The sequence below is a fragment of the Onychostruthus taczanowskii genome, unplaced genomic scaffold (assembly GCF_017590055.1).
Source record: "Onychostruthus taczanowskii isolate IOZ18803 unplaced genomic scaffold, ASM1759005v1 scaffold8, whole genome shotgun sequence".
Taxonomy (NCBI): Eukaryota; Metazoa; Chordata; class Aves; order Passeriformes; family Passeridae; genus Onychostruthus; species Onychostruthus taczanowskii.
The window spans coordinates 8,647,557-8,662,808 of record NW_024505892.1 but is presented as its reverse complement, the minus strand read 5'-3'; the positions used below and the strand labels follow the sequence as shown (position 1 = coordinate 8,662,808).

The 15,252-nt window shown below is 37.4% G+C and overlaps 1 protein-coding gene across 4 annotated transcripts in view; it reads left to right on the top strand.

Annotated features, from left to right (window-relative positions):
- Window positions 1-15,034, top strand: part of STX7 (syntaxin 7) — a 32,059-nt gene extending 17,025 nt beyond the window's left edge. For all 4 annotated transcript variants that reach the window (XM_041423875.1, XM_041423877.1, XM_041423878.1 and 1 more), the window contains 8 exons: window positions 4,356-4,425; window positions 5,941-6,031; window positions 7,757-7,894; window positions 8,545-8,597; window positions 9,226-9,316; window positions 9,969-10,041; window positions 11,007-11,089; window positions 13,639-15,034. In XM_041423875.1, coding sequence (XP_041279809.1) covers window positions 4,356-4,425; window positions 5,941-6,031; window positions 7,757-7,894; window positions 8,545-8,597; window positions 9,226-9,316; window positions 9,969-10,041; window positions 11,007-11,089; window positions 13,639-13,731 — 692 coding nt within the window. In that variant the 3' untranslated portion in view covers window positions 13,732-15,034. The remainder of the gene's footprint in view (window positions 1-4,355; window positions 4,426-5,940; window positions 6,032-7,756; window positions 7,895-8,544; window positions 8,598-9,225; window positions 9,317-9,968; window positions 10,042-11,006; window positions 11,090-13,638) is intronic.
- Window positions 15,035-15,252: the final 218 nt, after the last annotated feature.

Below are 15,252 nucleotides of genomic sequence, written 5' to 3'. Positions count from 1 at the left end.
CTCCAACTATCTCTACTTCCATGACTCTTGTGGAGAAAACAAGGTCTTTTATATCAGAGACTATTACTGTCCTTTTTGTGTTCTCCTTAGCTAGAGGAAGAGCCTTCCACTGACTAGAAATGGAACCACTGTTTGGCTTTGTAAAAATAAACATGAGCTGACTCTTGAATAATTTTCCCTTCATTCAGTCAGGTTAGGTCTTAATTGTTTCTCTGGCTCATCATTAACCATGTCTGACCTGTTTCTGAGCACGTGACCAGCCTTAGAGAAGCTGAGTAGCTTTTATCAGCTAGTAGTTGTGTATTGTGAGATCTAGATCAGGAAGGCTGCAAAGACAAATGAAAAGTCTTCTCAATGTCGTGGTATTGCCTCTTTCTAAGACAAGACTAATTTTCAAGTGAAAAAAATGGAATTCCTTTGCATGCAAGACAGCAGTTTCTTGGGAAAAAATGCATTTTGCTTGCATGGTGTCATATACTCTGCTTCCTGCTCTGCTCAATTTCCAAAGTGGACTTGCTTTCTTATATTGCCAGCCCACAGCTGGCAAGGTGCTGTTCGTGCCAGTGCAGTGTGAGCCCTGACAGATCTGCTGATTTCCATTCTATGCAAACATGTACCCTGATGTGCAGTGTGAAGTGGCTGCAGGAGTTTGCAGGCTGTTGCCATACGCCGGTGACTTTGGTAAAGAACGCCTGCATGCACTCGTGGTGTGTGCCCTTGTGCAGCTCCTGAGCAAAGTCCAGCAGCCACCTATGTATGCCAAGGAGCCTACATGCTCACGTGAGCCAGTGTCTGACTTTGCACTGAAATGAATTAAAATCATGCACAAGACCCAGTCAGTCTCTGTTGCAGGATTGGTAATGTCCAGGACAGGAGGGATTTTACTCTTGTCTTTTGGAACTCCTTGGGATGTTTGAAGGTTTGGGAAACTGGGGAAGGGAAAACCACAAAGAGTAAAGTTGCCTAAGGAACCTGTTAAAGCTGTGCTGTGATCTTGGGTCCCTGACTGTTATGAGCATGTTTGCAGTGCAGTGCTAGGCTTTGTGATCTAGGCCTAAGCCTTTGGGACACTTAACTATTACTGATGGACTGAGGGGACCAGAGCAGATGCTGTGTGCTGTGATCTGCCAGCCTGAACTCCCTACACAGGGCTGAAAAGCTGGTTAAATGAAGGAAGGAGGCAGTACCCTTATAAATACAACCATCAGCAGTGAAATCAGGAATTGAGGAACTTCTGTTTTCCAAAGAGTAATCCCAGGTTTTCAGCAGTTTTGCTCTTCATTGCCTGCTTGGTTCTTCTCCCTACTTGCTTCACAAATGGAGCAGTGGAAGGAGCAAGCAGAGGTATTTCTGCAGTCTAACCTTTAGTAGGAGATGCTGAGGCTACCGTGCTTTTCCCTTGAGGAAAAGAAGGGATATTATCCTATGATCTAAGAAGTTGCAGAGCTAGAAGTTGCATTGCTTTTAATCAGTTCTGTGAGATCTGTGTGTGGATGTGATGGAAGAAAACCCTTTCCCTCTGTGATCCCCATGGTAATATCTTAAATCCTGTTAAAAATTTTGTTCATGAAACTAACATATAAACTAAATGTCGATAGTTTAGGTAGCTTTTGATTATATGTATAATATATCAAATATTTGAATGAGAAGTAGCTACAGTGAGAAATCAGTATAAACAAGCCAAACCAAAAGAGTTAGAAGACTATAAAGAATGTATGTTTTAGTCTGCATTCATGCCAGCATATTTCTATTAATACAAAGGAGTACGAAGATTGGATTTCTTTAACTCGTCAACCTGTAGGTATATACTGTAAATCAAGATTTCAGGAAAGTCAGCTTCTCCACTTCCTTTGTTATACTGGCCCCACCAACTTGTTTTTTGCTTTTTCATGACGCATCTTCTGGAGTTCTGCTGAAGCTATTGGCCAAAATTTACTTTGTCTGCTCTGCATTTTTTTTCTATTTATTTATTCAAATAAGCATTTTCATTTTCCTATGAAAATATTTTTGGCTATGCTTCATATAAACAATTTATTTTTTTCAATAATACCCATTATTGTAAAAGGTTAAGTTGGAAAATACTGAATTACAGGAAGCATAGAAAAAAAAAAAAAAGCTATTATTTCAGTCCTTAGGATTTTTTTTTTCTCTAATTTTTTCCCCTTGTGATTTGAAGTCCTATTAGAAATTTGCTATTTTTATGCATACTTACAGACTTCATGGTAAAATGTGTTTTAATTTTATGCTAAATTTTTGAATCAGAAGACCTGAACTGCCACGAACTCAGCTTCTGGAATTGTATATCCGACCAATTTTGCAGTGTTGGCTTTTAATTTTCTCTCATTTATCTACTTCTGTTCAGCTTTAGAAGTAGGATAAATATGCAATTAGCTTGGAATGCAAATATTTTAAGTATAGGCCATGATTCGGGGAATTCTTGTTTAAAACAAACCTGCGTGTTCTTCACTTGCAGTTAAATAAAGCACCCCTAGGTGGCGCTAGGACACACCGCGACTCCTTTCTGCCTGGGTGTCCTTTTTACTCTCCCTTTTAAAAGTCCCTGCGAGTAACCGCGCTCCTTGCCTCTGCAGTCAGAAGGCAGAGCCCCTTGCAAAAAAATACTGTTTTGGTTTTCTTTTTAGTCTCCCTTTAAAAAATACATGCGAATAACCGAGCCCCTCAGCTCTGGAGTCAGAAGGCAGGGCGCTTTGGAACAAATACAGGATAAGTAGTGTCCTAATTAGTTTTATAGATATTAAAACTCCATATTTTTGAAGATAACACCAGCCAGTTATCTTTTTGTTTGTTTTCAAACAATGCATTACACTGGCCATAAAAAAAAAAGCTTAATTACCCCGAGTTCGTGTTAATCAGTGTGTGTGAGCAGCTGCAGCTGCCCAGGAGAAGTGCGGGCAGGCGGAATCTGCCTGGCCCGGCAGGCAGGGGGCAGGGAAGGGCTGGTCCTTAGCAGCCAAAATCAAAAATCTTCACTCATGTTTTGCTGTTTTTCAGTTCAATTGAAATACAAGCTGCATGAAACCCGTCTTACAGGGCTACTCCCCAATGGAATTCTGTTAGTAGTTTATGCCATTCAGTTATCTCAGAAACACTTGCCTTAAGTATTTGATTTTTTACGTCATGTAAATCTAACTTTCCCATTTTGATGCATTCATTACCTGGGTGTGCATACAAAGTATTGGCTGTAGCAGTTGTCAGCATTGGGATGTTTTGTAAAATAGTGTAGATAATCCAGTATCATCTATACAACGTTCACTGGAAATGTGCTATGAAGCAAAGATCAGAGTTAATATTATTAATAAAAATGCTTTAAGGAATTGCAGTTTTACCTAACTGGTCAACATAACTCATAGCTTATTTTCTTATTTTACCTGAAGTCCTGTTTCCTACAGATCACTTCCATAGTGAATAGAAATGTACTCTCTTTTTTTAATATGTTTTTCTTATGTAGAGTTGTCATTTACTGCATTTTTAACTGTGTTTAGGAAAAACAAAAATAGATAGTGAGCTAATGAAGTGAGGGTCCCACATAATATTGTATCATATCTGTCTATGTGGTAACCAGTCTGCCTAGGGAGAGCCACAGAAATACAGGGAAACTCTAAGTTTTGCAGTGTGAAAAACTACCTATCCTTTAAGTTTCTGTCCATTTTTCTCCTTGCTTTCTCACATGTCAGTAAAATATATTAGGCTGAAAATAAGGCTCAAACAATATGTTGCTTCCTGCAGTTCAAAACTAATATGTTTAATGAAATACATTTAAAAATCACTGGCAGTTTGTATGCCAGACTTAAAAACATAAGGTGCTTAAAATTGCAATTTAAACCTGGACACATGAGTTTTATTTCCTTTTTTATGTACTGTTAACCCATGAATGCTTTATTGCTGTCTCTTCATTGATGCATGGATTCTGAAATGTTTGTGTAAGATAATGTTATAGAAGTCTTCCGTATGGACTTCCAAAATGATATATATAAAATAAACCAGAATAAGAATGGTGCTGTTTATTTAAAAAAATATAATAAAACTCCTAATTTAGACTTACTATAATGAAATCATTGACTAATCTTTAAATTGCCTGTTTCTACCTAAAAATTTTAATACATTCCTATCCTTCATAAGAAACCTCATGTTTTGTCTTTGACATGGCAAAAATCATTCAGTCGTTAGTTGTTCTGGGACTTACAAATGGGATCTTTGTAGTAGGTTGAAAAAGTCCCGCATATCTGTTTCTGTCAATTTATTTATATGGCTTTAGAATTGTCAAGCAAAAATGCATTAAACTGAATAGCAATTGTCTCTGCCCCATTCAAATTTTTCTTCCTCTTCACAAACAGCTGCTGAAATACAAAGAATACTCCATCAGCTTGGAACACCACAGGACACGCCTGAGTTGAGGCAGCAGCTGTGAGTACTTCACATCATAACACTTCATTTCGTTGCATCGTAAACTATCTCTTCTTAGGTGATGAGGTGGATTTCTGTTAGGCAGAGTACTTGATTTCCTTGAGAAAGGTGAGCATAGAGAAAGATTTGAAACTTAGATGCTGAGATGTGCTTTCTAAAAGTAGGGTAGACTGTAAACTCAAATCAGCTGATTTGCCCAAGCACATTGCCTGCAGTATCAGAGCATCTATAAAACCTGTGCTGTTTGTTAGCAAAGTGGCACAAACAGAAAGCAGTATCATTCACTGCTCAAAAACATACCCCCACACCCCTCCACCACTCCAGTCAATGCTTCCAATCTGCTTGAAGTGTCACAAGGTAGTGAATATATTGGAGTGGGTTTTTTGTGAGGTGGAATACTGGGAGAGCAAGGGGAATGTCGTTTTTAGTGATGAAAGCTACAGTAAGGGTTGACATTACCTACCAGAAATAGTAACATAAGAGAAGTGAAATCAGACTCCATGGCAGATGCTCTGCTGGAGTTCAGTCACCTAAAGGTAGACTTTCTCTAATATGCCCCCAGGAGACACTGCAGCTGCTCTCTCCTTCCCTGCGTGGTCTTATGAACCAGTATGATTTTTTCATTAAACTCCTTTACCGCATTAATCTCAGCATCACAAATGCATGTAAGCAACATGTGCTCATCCTGGCATTTTTTGTGTGTTTCATGCTTTGCTGTGGCCACTGACTGGTAGGGGGAGGTGTGTGTTTGACCAAAGTTGTGATGTTCATTTTGGTGAACAGCCAAATTTCTTCATAATAGCCTGAGTTCAGGGCCCGTAACATTAGTCAGGTACAATCCACAGGGATTATTCTGCTTGGGACTGGGAATAGGTGAAGAGCAATTTACATACACAGTTGATGCAATAACCCAACAAGGCATAAATTCACACCTAAACAGTACAATAACTGTTGTTAAGGACATGCTTCAGACTAATTTGGATAATTGATGTATATATAGTAAACTTGCTTGAGTTTTTATTGGTCTTTCACTTGTCCGAATATTTGGCCTTTCCAAGAGTTGATTATTTTAAATATTGGTGCCGATGGCTTTCCAGATAAAATCTTTTTATATATACTGGGCGGGGAAGATGCCAAAGTAAGTTAAGAATTTGAGTTGCTTCAGAAAAAAATAAAAGTGAATATTGGTAAAGGATTGTGTGGTAATAGCAGAAGTATATTTATGTATTCATAATAACTACAAATGTATTACTGCACACAAATAAAATAGAGGAAACCTAAGGGCAAAAAAAAAAAGTGAATAATTATTAATTATGCTGTCACAAAGCAGAATACACCTTCTTCAATACCTGTCCTGCCTGGAATCCGTGATTTCATGCCTTTACAGCGAAGAACAGACTAAAGATGGTTCTGTGTGCTTCAGAGAAGCTTTTAGTACTGATGTTCTTTTGAGAATCAGTGAAATTCAGCAAAGTAACCTGATGGTCTCTAATGAAAATTTGCATTTGGTTTTAGGCAACAGAAGCAGCAGTACACCAACCAACTTGCCAAAGAAACTGACAAATACATTAAAGAGTTTGGATCTTTGCCTGCCACAAGTGAACAGGTATAAAACCAAAAAGCATGGCTTGTTTGACTAATATGTTGTCTCATGTCAAGTATTTGAGCCACTTCAGTCCTTTATTCCGTTTTCAAAGCACTGTTTAGTTAGTTAGTCAACACATTTGCACAATACACTAAAATGTAAGAATATTTTGTAGCCGTCCAGACTTGTCCCAAACTTGTTTTTATGTGTCAGGAATGTAGTGTGACTGAAGTAGTGGAAATCAAGGCAATGTGCTGTGCCTTTCTGCTTTTTCAGGTAGCTGGACACTTTGTAATCCATCACAGTGATGCTGTATCTGACTCTGCCAGCACTCTGAGTGCTTCCAGGGTCAAGGAATTGTGTGCCAAAATACTGTTCACTCACTGTCTGAATAATTTGATTATCACAGTATGTCTGTTCTGCATCACTCAGATCAGTATATGCTATGTCTTGTCACAGGCTTTTCCTTTCTCAAGAAGACTAGACAGGAGCTGTTATTAAATAAGCCTTCTTTCTGAGGCCTGTGTAAAATCTTTCAGTCAGAAACATGTGAAGTGGCTGTTGTGGTTAGCATAGTCCTGTCTGCCCTCCTGTGGTTTCTTATCCTAGCAAAATCTGTCACTTAAATAAGGGAAGAACAACAGGATCCTAGAAAACATGGATTCAGGTTATTGTCACTTAAACCGCTGGCCTGTCTGTGGGTAGTTCCTAAGGAGCCTTTGGGAAAGTGAATATTCTTGAAACACTGAGTTCAAGTGGCAGGCCATGATCCATGTGTGCTCATCCTGTCAAGCTGTAAACTTCTGAGAGCAGTGTTAAAACTTGGGCTTGGTATATAACCTCTAGTTCAGCCAAAGAGTCTTTAGCTCGTTGGGTTTTTTTCTGTTTGCTTATCTTGGAGTTGAAAAGTTCACAGTGAAATGTTTTACTGTTTAATTTTACTCTTTTATCAAAGCTATTTCTTAATGAAATGCATAAATAACAGATTCATGAATGGCAAATGACCTTTTAGATATTTGTAAAGGTTGATGAATGGATATATTTAGGAAAACATGGTGGAGGCTCTCCTGAGTGCCCAATATTCCCCTTCCCTTTAGTGCATCTTAAAAAAAAAAAAAAACCAAAAAAAAAAAAACCAAAAAAAAAAAAACCAAAAAAAAAAAAACCAAAAAAAAAAAAACCAAAAAAAAAAAAACCAACACAAAACCCACAAACCTAAAAGGTTACTAGTATTTCTGGACCTGTTCTGAAGCACTTAAGGGGGTATTTGAACCCACTTCTGGATTCAGTTCAATACGTATTTACAGAGTTTATGTAAAGAACATATGAAGTTCTCTGTTCTTTCTTTTCTGCGCTCTTGCTCACCTCTGTATTCAGTCACCTCTGCATATTTTAGCATTCCTGGTGTCAAAATATTTCACACCAAAGCAGAAGATTTTTTTATTAGCAGATAATAAGATAATAAGGAAGGTAGAAGTTTTCTAATCACTGCTCATTTCTCATTTCCAGGTGTTAAATGAAAATAAATACATTGATTTCCTCTTTAAATGCCTTAATTTGTGTGGTTATGTGATCTCAGAAGGAAAGAAGGTTTGTCCATGGAATTGCAGATGGTTTTGTTGACAGCCTTCCCTTATACCAATTTAGAAGAAAGGGTATATATGCCTTGGTATTTAGCAGACTGAAAATAGTGAAGCCTTGAAAAGCCTGAGCTCATTTGACTTGGTAAAACTTTTTCTCCTACAGCGTCAAAGAAAAATACAGAAAGACCGTCTTGTGGGAGAGTTCACCACAGCACTAACAAATTTCCAAAGACTCCAAAGGCAAGCTGCTGAGAAAGAAAAAGACTTTGTAGCCAGAGTAAGAGCCAGCTCACGGGTGTCTGTAAGTATGAGAAAATGTGCCACTATATTCTTTACATCAGTGTTAGTGGTGTTCTGTGTCACATTTGCCTCCACAGTGCTACTTAGCTTATAGCTGAGTCTAAACGCTGCAGAACATGTTCTATATGATTTTGTAGTAAAGGCTGCATTAAGTTGTAATAACTTTCCTGGACAACTGTTACTTTTTCTTTTCCTTTGTCACACAAAGGAATGAACTGCCCCTGTGTTCATGCTGTAATCTTGCAAAATCAACTTGTAGTAGATTTTGAAATGCTTTTGCTCTACCTTTACATGTCAACAGATTTTTTTTCCTTTGGGGAAGAATGACTTGCCAGATTTCAGTGGAGTATTAAGGTGGAGAAGTGCTGAGTAGCTTCAGATTTTCCTTGTCAGTATATCAATTTTGTCTTTTCACTCTGTGCCAAATACACGTTCTGTAGTTGTAAGTTGTAGAAGGCAGTTACTGAGCTGAATGCTTTTGCTCGTATTTCAGCCTTATGCATACATAAAGAAAAATCAGGATGAGAACCTGTTGAATCATGTTGCAGTTTGACTTACTAGAAACCTCCCAGTATTGACTCCTTATAGAAATGCTGCCAGTGCTCTTTTCAGGGCTATAATTATTTATATTTTTAAACACTGATCATGTAGGGTGGGGCTCCAGAAGATAACTACAAAGAAGGAACACTTGTCTCTTGGGACAGGTAGGTTGAATTACTTAATATGCCTTATCCTAACTCAGAATAATGAACGGCTTTCAGGGAAGCAAGCTGCCCATGATTTTTTTGGTGTTTAGAATAAAGACACTTTGATGGCATACATTGGGAGAAAAATATGTCCCTCCTTTTTTTCCTGATACTTCAGCTGCAGCCATGTCCTTTAGCTCCCCTAAGCTCATTGGGGTTTTCTGGGACCCAAACTTAGGGGAGAAGAGTCCAGCTTGTTGTGATAAGGGCCCGGTGTTTACTGGGAACTCCCATTACTTCCGTATTCTTCAAGAACTGTTTCTTATTCTCAGATTATTTTTTGTGGCTCAGATAGATGTAAATTCTGCAGTTGATAATTCAGAAGGAGCTTTGGCCTTGTATTCATACCTAGAATTTTCAGTCACCTGCTCTGTGCAGCACTGCTCTAGCAGCTCTGCTACAGCAAAGCTGTGAAGGTCATACCATTTCTGTTAGCCAGGGACAGACAAGGGTAAAACCACACATTTTATTAACTGATAATGTAAAATAATGTACTATGTATTTAACCGTAGTTTTATCCTTCTGAATAATTTCTCATTGTGTTCAATTCTGCATGGGTGTTGGTTTTGTGTTTTTTGTCTGATAGTCAACCACAAGCACAAGTACAAGATGAAGAAATTACAGAAGATGACCTCCGTCTTATCGAGGAGAGGGAATCTTCCATTAGGCAGCTTGAAGTAAGTATAAGTGGTTTTACAGCAGAACATGCTTTTGATGTTCCAAAGAAATAGCATTTTTAGAGGAGCATGAGTATTAATTGGAGACATGAATCTTGAGGTGTTTGGGTTTGTCTGTGGGTGTGGTTTCTCCCTTCAAAACTGCAAATATTGTCTTTAGATGTAAATGTACATTTGAAATCTACTGTATGAAAGCCATGTTTTGATTTATTGTGTTTAACTTCAGTGGTTTTGCTGTGGAATAAGAGTGCTCATGTGATCACAAGAAAAAGTACATACAATTTTTTTCCAATATGGTCATATTATAGAACCATTTTAAACAATGAGTATAAATGTAGCAAGATTATATCTCTCCTCACATGCGTTCCCAATGTATTGTTCAACATGTTCATTTTTAAGTGGATTTTTTTTTTACATTTCTGGAAATACAGATATTTTCTATTTCATTTAAACTTTTGTAAGTAAGGGTTTCCTAAACTCAGTCTCAAAGTACCAGAAAAACCTTCAAAATTAGCACATTAAGGGGTTATTTTTTTATCCTGTAGTATAATGAGTCATGGATGCACACCCTGGAGGAGAAGGAACAGTATTTATATCTAAATGCACATAGATGCTAAAATGTGTGATGTACATTAATGATTTCGTTTTGCAGGCTGATATTATGGACATCAATGAAATTTTTAAAGATCTAGGAATGATGATTCATGAACAGGGTGATGTGATAGGTAAGCCAAATTCAAATATTACCTCAAATTTTTCCATTTCTCTGAAGAGCTGCAGTGTAGAATTTCCTTTTGCTGGAAAAATTCCTCTAATGACACTATCAATACTCCAGCAAATCAGATACAACCTAATAACGGGTAGCCTGGCTGAGATGACTGGGAATACATTAAGAAAGAGTGCTTAAAATCTAGTTTAAGACATGTAATTTTTAATGTGTATAAAATGTTTTTAAAGTAGTTTTTAGAACTGTTTGGACATAAAATGAGAGTTTATGTGGGACATTTTACTGTCTTTGCTAATGGATCTAAGTGTGCAGATTCAGCAGAGAGTCATGCTTTGCCTTTCATGCAAACAGGTTTATTGTTTTAACAAAATGTGATTGGAGAATCCATTTTCTGCATCAACTGCTAAGCCATGCTCTTGTCTATGTCCAGAATATATTTTCAGGGCTTTTTTAAATCACCTTGACCCATAATTGGTCTGTGTTTTTCTACTGAAAAAAATACAATCTGTGTCAATATGATAGAACACCAAACTGGAATCATGCCTCTTGGGTATTGTTTGGTTCATTGCCTCTGTTTCATAAACCTTAGGATTTCTTTTAATCTGAGCAGAGAGCAGTCAGTGGCAAGTTGGAGGACAAGTAAAAGGAAAAAAAATGGTAGAAGTACTGGAAATTTCTACCTTAGCTGATATCAAAGTTTTAGCCCTGCATGCAGAACAGGAGAGCTGTTACCTGACATGAATTCAGCCAATTATTGTCAGGGCAGCTCTGGAATGAGCTCAGGCATAAGTGTAGGATGGGTCAACCTTTCATAATACAAGATACACTGATGAATACTGATCAAGACACCAGCATTTTGGGGCAGGGCAGCTTTTTATATGCTCTCAAATATATTTCAGCATTACAAACTTTTGTCTGGGTTATGACTTATGAAAATTTGAAATCTGTATTTTCAAAACAAAGACAGCATAGAAGCCAATGTGGAAAATGCAGATGTACACGTGCAGCAAGCCAACCAGCAGCTGTCAAGAGCAGCGAACTACCAGGTAATGCCAGTTGTGTGAAACTGTCCTGCAGTAGTTCTGACTTACACTTTCTTATGTACTTCAGATTTTGCCTAGCAAGTTCCTCAAGGCTTGAAGACATGAAGGTTTATCTTGCACTACAATGGTATTTCTCGGTCAATATAAAATAAGTCAGTGACTTCTGAAAGCTTTGGGTTTCATGTGAGGCTGTTTCCAGCCAGACTGTTTTAGTGTCTTCTGAGATTCTATGAAAGCACATGGAGTTACACCTTTACTTAAAACAAACAAACAAAAATCCCAAAACCAACAGAAAAAAACCTTACACAGACAGACTCTTACTTTTATAATTCAAGAACTTAAAGTTTCCTGTATATGGGAGAGCAAGCCTTTGGAGATCACTGGAAGAGTAGGGAAGATAGGCAGGAAAATCTTCTGAAGAAGTGGCCAGTTAGTACCAACTTTTGCTGTCTGAAATCTTCCTGAAGCTGTATATATCCAGCTTTTTTTACTTGCTACTTTGATGCTAAAAACATATTTGAAACTTCTTTGAAAAGACATTTAATACCTTTAAATACCATTTTTTATAACATTTTTGGAACTTATTAGAAATAATTGTATTAGTAATTAATCTTCCACTTTAAGTTAGAGTTAGTCCTTAGACTTTTTTTTTTAGAAATCCTCTTATGTGTGTTAGTAGTAGCTAGGGCAGTAAATGAGTGACAGAATGTCTGAAAGACTGCCTGCTGATTTCAGAAGTAGGAGAGGGTGCATCCTTGAAGTGTATTCTCAGTGGGACTAATTGTCAAATTAAGTATGTTTGATGAATCCTATTTTGATACTTTAAAAATTCAGGAAAAAAAATAATAGCAGCCAAAAATTTCAGTGTGAGGTGTAAGTTTTTTGGTTGAAATTTAAAATTAAAATCTTCATAATTAATTTTGAGGAGGAAATGATCTTCTGATCTCAGAGGAAGGTTATCAAGACTTGACAATCTTCTGTTCAGTGGGTCTTGGAGGAGGCACCAAACACTGCAGAGTTGCTCTGTATTTGGATGAAAGGACTGTGTAGTTTGCTTTGGATTTGAACTTTTCTTTGCTTGAAAATTTATCCTTGTTCCAAGGTGCTGAAAAATTTCAGCAACTATTGTATCTGGCCTGACCCCCTCAAGGAAGTGTTAGAGGCCCAGGTGTGCTGGGAGGGACCAGGCTGTTGATACCCCACAGCTCCTGTTTGTGGTTGGATGAGCTCTGTATCACTCATCTGCCCTGTGGAGTGCATTCACACAGCAGAACAATAAGGACAAAGCCAGGCTGCTTCAGCACTTGTAGAAAGGATGATCAATTGTATGTTGAAATAAGTTTACCATGCCTTGCTTAAGTAGTATTACAGGGGAAATGTTTGACTTCAATGCATTTCTGGTAAGAGGGGTGTCAGCAGGATGCAAAAGGAAGAGATTGTGGGTGTAAGGAGATAATGGACACAGGAAGAAGGTACTCCAGCAAGCTGATTGAGTTCTAGCAAATAAAACAATGAAATTAAGAAATCTTAGCCTGATGGTGGGAGAAGTGGCAATGAGACAATAAAACTAGAAGAAGAGAATTGTTATGAAATTTGGTGGTCTGGCTATTACTGGTCAGAGAACTGACAGCTTCAATGAAGAACTGACACAGATGTTGTTCTTCAGAGAGGAAAATTTTAAAACCCCCAAAACATCAAAACCACCCAGGCAGAAGAACTTTTGCCAAGTACAGCACAGGCTGGCTTTACTTCTGGGACTATCACCTAGAATCCCAAGATCTGAGTTGTTATTCCTTGGCTACCAGCAAGAGCCTGAGAAACCCATTTGGTAATTTCCTTCCATCCTGTGAAGGAGACCTTCAGACTGTATACCCTTCAGATAAAGGCTAAAAGACTGCTGCTGGTCTTGAGTTCTTTGGTATCTCAGTTACAGACCTGTATGGAAATGTGAAAGTTCTCAATATGCTCATAATTTGGACTTTATTGTAGTGACATCTATTTAAGTGGTTCTCTAGTCATGTCTCTTTGGTTTGTTTTTTTTTTTTTGTTTGTTTTCTTTAAGAGCAAGTTCTACCTTAGAAACTTGGCAAAAACACCTTCAAAATAACTGTGAATGTACCCCAAAATTGTAGTTTGTTGTTCCCTTCTGTATATACACTAATAGTGTTTTTCTCTTCTAGCAGACCATTTCTGCTTTCTCAGTTGTGCAACTTGATTGTCCATTTTCCTCTCTATGCTGTCACCTGTGCTCATGTTATTTCCCCCAGAGTTCTGATTACATCCATTCATTACATTACTGTGTTTTCTTTAATTATTTTATTATGTGTACTAGAAAATACCACTGAAATAATTCTTTTGAATAATATAGCCATAAGGTAATGTAGATAGCTTTTTTTTCCCTTGAACATCTTTAGATGCCCTAGACCATCTTTATATGTAAGGACACAATTTAGTTAGATTGCACAAGCAGTAGGGCCATAAAAGCTGAATAGTTTTCTGATGTTCTGATGTAGTACACTTTTCAATCAACTTTGTTTTTTCTCTTTTGCCAGCAAAGATCCCGAAAGAAGATGTGCATACTCATTATTATACTTGCTATTGGAGCGTTGCTTCTTGGAGTCGTCATATGGTTAATTGCAAGATAAGTCTCTGGAGAAAGCTTTGTAATTTGTATTTAAATTAGGAAATTCATAGTCATGGTTTGCTCATTGTGAAACTGAGTAAAATAGTGGTTCTGTACTTCATCACACTTACTTTTTTAATAAGACCTTTTGTTTTAACCTGAGAAATAATGTTCTCAGTACTGCCATCAGTATAGCTGCCTGGCCTCTCAGATATGGGTGCTGTCTTGTCGGAAAAAAAACCAGCCAAAATCATAAATTGTTCCGTTAACTTAAACATGAAACATCTTAAGGTTTAGGGGGCTAATCAAAGTAATGATAACTTGTGTTGAGAGGGTGGGTAATTATCTTTTGGGGTATTGCTAAATGTTGCTGCCAAAACAAACTCCTGAATTGTTGCTTGAGGCAACAAATTCGCATCTCAGAATTTATTTTTAAGTTAGAAATATATTTCTTCTCTCTTTCCCTTCCATCACATTCACCTACCCATTTGATATGGGTGGTTCAAACATAAAACATAGGTTGCTGAAGTTGATGTGATCTCTCTTTTATACCTGAAGCCTGTGAATTAAGCCTTCAGTTTGCTTGAAATCTTTTAAATGTTCCATTTATCTCTGTATCTGGCATCAAGTATGGTTATGTCTGGAAGCCTTCTGGAAAGGTAGGGAGGTTGAATGATGTAGTTATGTGAATTTTTTGTTCCAGTCCTTGCATTAAGAAATACTGTGTTTTATTGCACACATCTGGTGTCTTTGCATCTGAAGTGTGCATGGGTGAATTTGGTTAGATGAAAATATGCTCTAGTCTGTGACTTCATAGACTTACTGGGAAGAATAGAAATTCCCAACTTCCTAGCTGCACTTGAATGTCACTGTTCTGAAACTGCTGTGATTTAGTTTCCATGAACAGGTGCAAAGTTGTATGTGATAGCTTAAGAAAAGAAGACTACAAGTTCAATTCCAAGTTCAACACTGGTATTTGAAATTAAGTTAAAATCTGACTGAAAGCATTTAAAAAGTTTGATGCTTATAACTTTTAAAATTACTCTTTTTCCTTTTGTGCCATTTTGTATTAATATATTAAAAATGTAAAACCACTTTTTTGCCAATTAATCTATTTGCCTTTTTACTTATCTTGATGAACTAATCTGAAGAGTGTACAGAAAAAAGTCACTTAATCTGTATTTTATAAAGTTCTTCCATACCAGAATGATAGAGAATACACTGTGTACATGGTGAGCTATGAAATGTTATTTGGGAAGAATCTAACTGTAAGAATAAATGAATTGTAACCATGCAACCAAAATAAAGGTCTTTTAACGAGTGCACTTTTCTAGTAGTTGCTTTTTTTCTTTTCCAGAATCTTTAAAAGCACAGCTGTTTGCCTTTATGTGAATGATTGAAACTTCTCTGAACAACTCCAGAGAATTTTAGCTCAGCTGGTGAGGTGACCCCAGGGAATCTCTCTTCCTGTACTGTACTTCACATTGTTGATGAAAATACTCCTGGATCTTACAATCCCAGCTAGTGATGCTAATGCCCTGGA